The following is an 8,199-nucleotide window of genomic DNA, read 5'->3' on the forward strand; positions in this document are numbered from 1 at the left end:
TATTTTAGTTGAAAAAGATTCTTCGTGTAGAAATTTAATCATAATAAGAAAAAAAAATCATTTCATTTTTATTACAATCAATATTTAATATCATTCAAATAATGGTATAGTAATTGAAGAAAAATGGCGAAAATCCAAATTTGTCTAAAAAGGGTCTTTTAATAAAGGACAAAAAGTCCAAACAACATTTCTAACGACCTTCATGCTTTTAATATAGTATAGATATATTCAAAAAATAAGAAAAAGAGACGAAAACCAATATTGTATAACACTGTTTATACATCCAAGATACAATATTTTACATTTATTATAATTTTGTATAATGACGTATAATATTTTATATAGAAATTGAATTTCATCTTCAACTTCATTTTTCAATTGGTATAATTTTCCAAGACCAATATTTACAAAATCCAATTAACCCAACATTCTAGAATTAAGTTGCAACAAATTTTTTCAACGATTTTAATTTTACTCAATCGTTTAGAGAAAGCTTTTTTTAAAATTTGGGTTGAACTTCGAGCTTTGAAGATCCTTTAACGAAGTCTAACTCTTCATGCAACAAAACTTTGAGTTCTAAAACTCCTTCAATGGAGTCACAGTCTTCCCACAACAAAACTTTGAGCTCTAAAGCTCCTTCAATGAAATCTGAGTCTTCCCACTACAAAATTTGAACTCTGAAATTTATTCAATAGAATCTAAATTTCCCCACAATAAAACTTTAAACTTCGAATCCCCCTCAATAGAAGCAGAGGTGTAGTAAGGGTTTGATTTAGAGAAGAGAACTTGCAAAAAATGAGAACGAAAGAAAATAATTTATTTTGATCACCTAGAATAAATATTTTTTCTATTTTAATTTGGTTATCTTACGTTATTTTTTAATCAATTTTTTTTAAAAAAATTAACTCTTTAATTTCAAATACATGTTTAATAACATAAAATTATTATTTTTTAATATATATTCTATGCATTTTTAGTTCAAAATCGATTTTTATAAATTGTATATCAAATAAAAAAACGCACGCGAATATTTGAGAATAACACACACACAAAAAAAGGAAGCATGTATCCAAATTCCTTTTCTTCTCAAACCTAACCCTAGCTTTGTAGATAGAGAAAAAAAATATATCAGATTTTGGGAGGCAGAAGAAAACCCTTGAGATCGATCTCACAGTTGTAATCTTTTTTTCTTTGATTTTGAGAGAAAAATACTTTGTTAGGGTTTTGGATAATTTTGTAATGGAGCCTCGTGTGGGTAACAAGTTTCGACTTGGTCGCAAAATTGGCAGTGGATCCTTCGGTGAGATCTATCTTGGTAAGTTTTTACTCAGAATCAATCGCTCAATTTCTTCTCCTGTTAGTGTTGATTGATTCATCTTCCCGTTTTAATGCTCTAGGTACTAATATTCAGATTAATGAGGAGGTGGCAATTAAGCTGGTTAGTTTTATTTTCTGTATTTCTAGTAATTTACTCTACTTCTGCTTGTATTGGAATGTGTAGTTGAACTACATATTTATCTCATGTGTTGAGGTTCCTTTTCTCAACTGTGAACTGCATATGCGTAAATTAAGGCTTTTGCTTCTGTGCTGAAGTATCATTTTTCTCTATAGAGTGAAGTTTGGTAGTCTAATGTCGACGTCAAGCCGTTGACATAACCTTGGAGGTTTCTTGTATTGCTAAATACTTACCTTTTTTCTGCTACGAATAAACAATTCTAGTGGCATTTCTTGAGGGAGTCTGTCATCTTCTTTTTGCTTACCCGAATGGAACTGATGGATTTTAATCACCTTCTATGTTGATTCTAACTTACTTATCAGAGTGATCTCAATGCAATATATTCTTGTTTTCCATGTTTTCATCTTGAATAATAAGATGAATGAACCTAAGAGAGTTTCAAAAGTAATTTTTTGCTGGATAGATCTTTCTTTTGTTTGACATTTCCTTGCTTCAAAAGATTGTTAATATTTTCTACTGTATAAAAGAATAGGCAACATTTATTTAAATATATTTAAACTGTCTCACAAGGCTTGCTTGGTGCTTTTGTTGGGATTGCTTCTCAGGGGATCTGCTTTCTTCTGTTTCTGTAGCTTTATAGATTATATCGGTGACAAAAAAGGAAGTTTGATTTTTTGTCGGTACGTTGTGCATGGAGTTCACTTGTTTTGGTTGAGGTGCATTCTTGAAATCCATTGTGGACTCTGTGTTCATCCGAACTTTGAAGGCAACCGGGTCAAAAAAATTATCTTGCTCCTTGTTCCATTTCTCAAACAGCGAGAGCCTAATGAATACTATTGATTGCTTAAATGGGAGTGCTCTTTGCTTGTGTTCAAGTGAGCATTTTTAGAAGTTTATATTTTTAAAAGTTTCCTAGGACATGAATTTATGGAGAAAAGCAAAGATTCACTGCTGGAGGACATCTTTGATGTGTTATATGATTGGCTTATTAGCGAATCCATGCTGATTCTTTATCATGGTTTAATGTACCCATATATTTCCATAGTAACCTCTGAAAAGATTCCATTTTTGAACCAACCGGAAAAAAAGACTTGATAATGTTTCTAATTTACTGTATTTTTGCGAGAGTATTCCAAGTTTCCAACTTCTCCTAATACTTATTGAAACAAAACTTTGTTTCCAAAGTTTGAAGGAAAGTGATACATCTCATTTTTATTCTAAGAATTACAAATTAACTTAAAAATTCAATCTCTTACAATATTAACTAATCAAAGTGAAATATATCACTTTCCTGGATTTTTATTGTGGTTATTATTACCTTGTCAAAATAAAACATGGTTATTGGTCTAGTATCTCCTGGTTCCAGAGGATGGTGGGTTTGGAGTGCAAAAGGTCAAGATATCTGATTTTGACTGTGATTTCAGACACGATTTCTTGATCATTTGGAAATAATTTTTTTTACATAATTTAGAATTACATCAAAATACCATACATCATGAATTTTTATAATTAAAAGTATCTTTTTAAGTGGAGAAGGGTAGAGGGGCGGGCCCATTATCCACCGAGTTTAGAAGGCTATGGTTGGTCCAAAGGGCGGGCCATAGATGGATTTTTCGGTTATCAAAAAAAGAGAGTATCTTTAGCTTTATCTGAAGAAATCACAACCAACAAAAAATTATTGACTCTTCAAGTAGTAATAATTACTTGATGCCATGTAAAATGGGGTAAAAGGGGGGGACGTTATAAAAAGAACAATGGTCATGTGTAAGTGACTATGCACTTCAACCTATTGATAGTCATGTGTTAATCATGGTATACATGAAATTACTTACTTAAAAGTTAATATTATGAAATATTTATCTTTAAATTTATACGTGGTATCTAAAGCGTTCCCAAAATGTTCTCTAAAAATCTCTGTTCTTAGTTAATCCGAGATTACTATGGAAAAGAAACTTTAAACTTCTATTTTATTGGTCTATTTGAGTCCCAATGGCGTGTACACGTAGTGAAATACTATGTACCAGTGCACTCGTTTTAGCTCTGAAACAGATTCCACCCCAGTAACATTAAAGATTTTGACATATCTCTTGCTTGTTGAACTAGTATTAGGTGATAAATCCTCATTCATAGCATATTCCCATCTAACAATAATCTGCAAGATGTAAGAACCAACCAAGGTGCTCTATTTGCCCGTGCCTTTTTAGATCTTTGGCTTTTAATGTCCTGCTTGTTGAACTAGCATTAGGTGATAAATCCTCATTTATAGCATATTCCCATCTAACAATAATCTGCAAGATGTAAGAACCAACCAAGGTGCTCTATTTGCCCGTGCCTTTTCAGATCTTTGGCTTTTAATGTCTTGACTTTTTGTGACACCATAAATAGCCATTCCATCTATATCTTTTTATTATGTTTCAATATGTTAATTTTAATTTAATTTTGCAGGAAAATAATAAGACAAAGCATCCACAGTTGCTATATGAATCGAAGTTGTATAGAATTCTTCAGGGAGGAAGTAATGGCTTTTCTTTTGTCTTCTTTTTTTCCTAAAAAATATCTTGTATCTACTCTCTTGCCTAGTTTGTTTTGGTTAGCTTTGTAATTGTAATACTTCTGTTGTAGCTGGAATTCCAAACGTGAGGTGGTTTGGCGTCGAGGGAGATTACAATGTTCTGGTCATGGATTTACTAGGACCCAGTCTTGAAGATCTATTTAACTTTTGCAGCAGGAAGCTTTCCCTGAAGACAGTTTTAATGCTTGCTGATCAAATGGTTAACTTTTTTTGCTTAGAGCCTCAAATTTACCGTTACTGTACCTTCTTAAAACATAGTGGTTATATGGTTATTCTGGTAATTGCTGCAGATAAATCGTGTTGAATTTGTTCATTCTAAATCATTTTTGCATCGAGATATTAAGCCAGACAATTTTCTTATGGGCTTGGGAAGGCGTGCAAATCAGGTCCCATTTTCTTATACTATATCTTTACTTATGTCTCCACGTTTTTGTAGGATTTATTATTTCTTTAATATTTTGTTATCTTAAAATCAGGTCTACATAATTGACTTCGGTCTAGCTAAGAAGTATCGAGATACTTCATCTCATCAACACATTCCTTACCGGTAAGTTGATTATGAGTTGCTTATTTGGTAAGATATCAAGTGCTTACAGAACCTTTATTTCTCGTCTTCTTTTAACTGTGAATATGCTCTACTGGAGTGTGTAGTAAATTATCTCTTAGGCCTTGTGGTCCTTTCCCTTATTTTTAAAAAGATTTAACTAGGTTTTAGCATTGGAAGCAAACTGATTTGTAATTTTTTTCGTAATTAAAAATTCGAGGTTGAAATGTATATGTGATATTGCTATAAAGCACAACTTATTTATTTTATTTTATTTAATGATAAGGACTCAACTTAAATTGCTCGACTTAAATTCCCTAACAATGAGTACACCATAATGCAAAATACTTATCCTAAAAATGAAAAAGAAAACAGGATGACATCATGACCCAATAAGATTGTTTATTAAGGTTTCCCTTTTTAAGTAAATCAAATTGCTTATTTCATAAGAAAAAGAAAATGTTTGTTAGTGTTTAAATAACCACAGCAGATACAGTTCTATCTACTTCAGTTGAGCGTTCTGTAAAGTTTATATGCTTGGGGTGTTTTGACATTTTAATACAATAATGTGAGATTCTAATTTGTCTATAACGGGCTATAGTGCAATACGAAATGTACAATGTGTTGCTTAATTAATGCTTGCGTTTCTACTGAAAACTCTTATATTATGTTTGGATGGAAATGAGAGAAGACTAATGATTGTTCTAAATTCTTGGAAAAAACAATATCTTCCCCTTTCGATTCCTTCTGTTTCTTAAAGAAAACTCTGTGGTGTGAATATTTGGATAATCCAGCTTAGAATTGTAAGTTCAACAGTGGGCTTCTCACGATTCATTCAGAGTACCCTTAGAACCTTGTGGTGTGAATATCTATGTATTCCATCTTAGACCTGTAAGTACAACGAAGGCTATTCACTATTCAGTATTCATTCAGATTGCCTTAGGATGTTTCTTAATGTTCATGCACATGCATTCAGGTATCTAGCATTTGTGAATCTTCATCTCTGTTTGCTTATATGGTGTGATCTGGTATTTTTCTCTGCAGAGAGAACAAAAACTTGACGGGCACTGCAAGATATGCTAGCATGAACACTCACCTTGGTATCGGTAAGTGATCTGGTTCTTTAGGCTCGCTTGTTCACTCTTCTTACAGTTGAATTCTGCTGTCTTTTTAACTCAGTGTACTTTTTTTTGGCAATTATAGAGCAAAGCAGGAGGGATGATTTGGAGTCTCTTGGATATGTTCTTATGTACTTCCTGCGAGGAAGGTGATTTTTTCTTCTATCTGTCCTCTCTTGTTTTTGTTCCGCTTGTGTTTGACAACTATTTATTGCAGTCTTCCTTGGCAAGGGCTGAAAGCAGGAAATAAGAAGCAGAAGTATGAGAAAATTAGTGAAAAGAAGGTTTCGACATCTATCGAGGTAATTTATTTACTAATATGGTGATTGGATTTTTTTTATAAATATTTCTTTATGGAACCTAACTGCTAGTCTCTGTTTCTGCAGGCTTTGTGTCGAGGTTATCCTACTGAATTTGCGTCATATTTCCATTACTGTCGTTCTCTGCGCTTTGAGGATAAACCAGATTATGCTTATCTGAAGAGAATATTTCGTGACCTCTTCATCCGTGAAGGTCATAATAAGCCTTTGGAAGCTGTCTTTAGCTGTCTGTAATATACAATCTAGCTTGTTGTTACAGTTCTGTTTCCCATTGCAGGTTTTCAGTTTGATTATGTTTTTGATTGGACTATATTAAAGTATCAGCAATCGCAAATTGCAGCTCCTCCTTCCCGACCTCTTGTAAGTGGTACAACTTCTCTTTTTTCTTCATATGTGTTACAATTGTGTATGAAAAGGGTTGCTTTTTTTTAGGGAGCTGGTGCCGGAACCAGCTCAGGTATGCCTCCAGTTATTCCCAAGACAGAAAGACAGGCAGGTTAGTTTCTGGCATACACCTCTGTGTGCTCTATTTTTTACACTTAAGCATGTTGGCTCTATTTTTGCTGTGTCTTAACTTTATGCTAACTGCACATAACTACTGCTCAGGGCTCCTTATCTCTCAGTTCATAAGAGAATCTCATTTTTTATCTGCTTGTACTTTTTTGCAGGTGAAGAAGAAGGAAGACAATCAGCAGATCCTTCTCGGAGGAGAAGTCCTGGGCCACCACTGATTAGTGCTGGAAGTTTATCCAAGCAGAAAAGTCCTATTGGAAATGATTCCACGAGCAAGGAGGCTATGGTGAGTTTGAGTTGGATAAATAGAACCTTCGTAGGAGAGTAACTTTTCAAATTCCAGGGGCCCTGAAGGCCAATAGCAGGAGATTTGTGATGCTTACCATAATCAAGGACTTGTGAAGCTGTTACAATGAAATGTATCTTGGTCCAAGTCCGTTATTGCAGATAAATTTTCCGTGAGATGCTAGCCCCTTGGGTAAAGATTGTATACTAACTTAGCTAGCATGAAAAGGAAATGATAATGGTGTTTTTAAGGTTTCAAAGTTGTCAAAATTGAAGCTTAGTTTTGTGCTACACCACAAGTCTTTAACTGTTTCCCCCCCATTTTTCTGAATCATACCAATATTTGCAGTTGTCAAGCTCCACTTTTCTGGGAAGATCTAGTGGGTCTCTGAGGCAAGGTCTAGTCTCTGGGAGCCGTGAGACTTTCACAATGGGAAATGATTCTGACCCTACACATTCTCGCACGCCTGAGACAAGTCCAGCGACCATGCACAAAATATCAGGTGGACATAGAAGCTCTCTGCTTGGTGGATCATCTGATCCTAGATATGCCTCATCTAGCATGAATACTTCTGGCATAAAGAACTATGAATCGACGCTCAAAGGAATTGAGACTCTACATTTTGAGGATGAAGAGAGGGCTCATTGATTGCAAATCCTTTCACTTGTAAATATTTTCTTGTGTGGTTGACTTCAGATAGAATTGAGGCCCTGAAAGTTTATTTTTGTTTGAATTCGTGGGTTGGAAACTAGTGAACGAGCAGTTGTTATTCGGGCTGGCAAAAGATCTACAGCAAATAAATAGATCAAGATGGTGCCAATGCAGGAGGTGAGGTCCTGTTAATACTAACTCCGACATGGTGAATGACTCTTTATAGTTCTAGGCAATGCATGCAGCATTGTCTATAATCATTTAGTTCTGTCCAACTGTGGGGGATCAGTTAAACTGTATATTAAATTTCCCCATACTCTTAATACTCTTCAGGTTAGATGTGATTGAGTTAACACAGTTCTCAAATATTAGGATTCTGGTAATTCATATGTAGCAGGTTGTGCAAGGATAATGATGTGTTTATTTCTCTTCAGTATATCAATCGAAACAGAATAGGAGGTGCTAGAAAGCATGGTCATGTTATGCACTTTTGGCAGCTATTTCTAATCATTATTTTTTTGTTTCTTTCCATTGCATAGTTGTGTAGTGTAAATACAATATAGAGCATCTAGGTCCCTTCACTTAGTTGGTAACTTTATTTTCTTTGTCATTTATTTATCATAAATCACAACCTTCAGAAGTATTAAATGTAAATAAGAAATAGTAAAGGGTTTCAACTGTGAGTTATATCCTCCTCATGTTCAGTATTCTTTTTTTTTCTTTCTAATATATGGGAATT

General features: G+C 34.0%; 1 protein-coding gene across 1 annotated transcript; it reads left to right on the forward strand.

The window, feature by feature from the left end:
• Window positions 1-1,026: 1,026 nt before the first annotated feature.
• Window positions 1,027-7,994, forward strand: LOC129893387 (casein kinase 1-like protein 2). The gene is made up of 14 exons (XM_055968901.1): window positions 1,027-1,315; window positions 1,398-1,438; window positions 3,902-3,971; window positions 4,079-4,227; window positions 4,319-4,414; window positions 4,505-4,575; window positions 5,617-5,678; window positions 5,776-5,839; window positions 5,908-5,992; window positions 6,077-6,203; window positions 6,288-6,370; window positions 6,443-6,506; window positions 6,679-6,809; window positions 7,158-7,994. The coding sequence occupies exons 1-14, from the start codon at window positions 1,240-1,242 to the stop codon at window positions 7,455-7,457; spliced, it is 1,419 nt and encodes a 472-aa protein (XP_055824876.1). The 5' UTR covers window positions 1,027-1,239; the 3' UTR covers window positions 7,458-7,994.
• The last annotated feature ends 205 nt before the right edge of the window (window positions 7,995-8,199 follow it).

This window comes from Solanum dulcamara, chromosome 6 (assembly GCF_947179165.1).
Source record: "Solanum dulcamara chromosome 6, daSolDulc1.2, whole genome shotgun sequence".
Classification (NCBI taxonomy): Eukaryota; Viridiplantae; Streptophyta; class Magnoliopsida; order Solanales; family Solanaceae; genus Solanum; species Solanum dulcamara.

Excerpts from the sequence above, each read along its gene's own strand:
- LOC129893387 (XM_055968901.1), top strand. The coding sequence starts at position 1,240 with ATGGAGCCTCGTGTGGGTAACAAGTTTCGACTTGGTCGCAAAATTGGC. Across the intron at positions 3,972-4,078 it reads TAGAATTCTTCAGGGAGGAA|CTGGAATTCCAAACGTGAGG; the intron begins GTAATGGCTTTT and ends CTTCTGTTGTAG. Across the intron at positions 4,415-4,504 it reads TGGGAAGGCGTGCAAATCAG|GTCTACATAATTGACTTCGG; the intron begins GTCCCATTTTCT and ends TCTTAAAATCAG.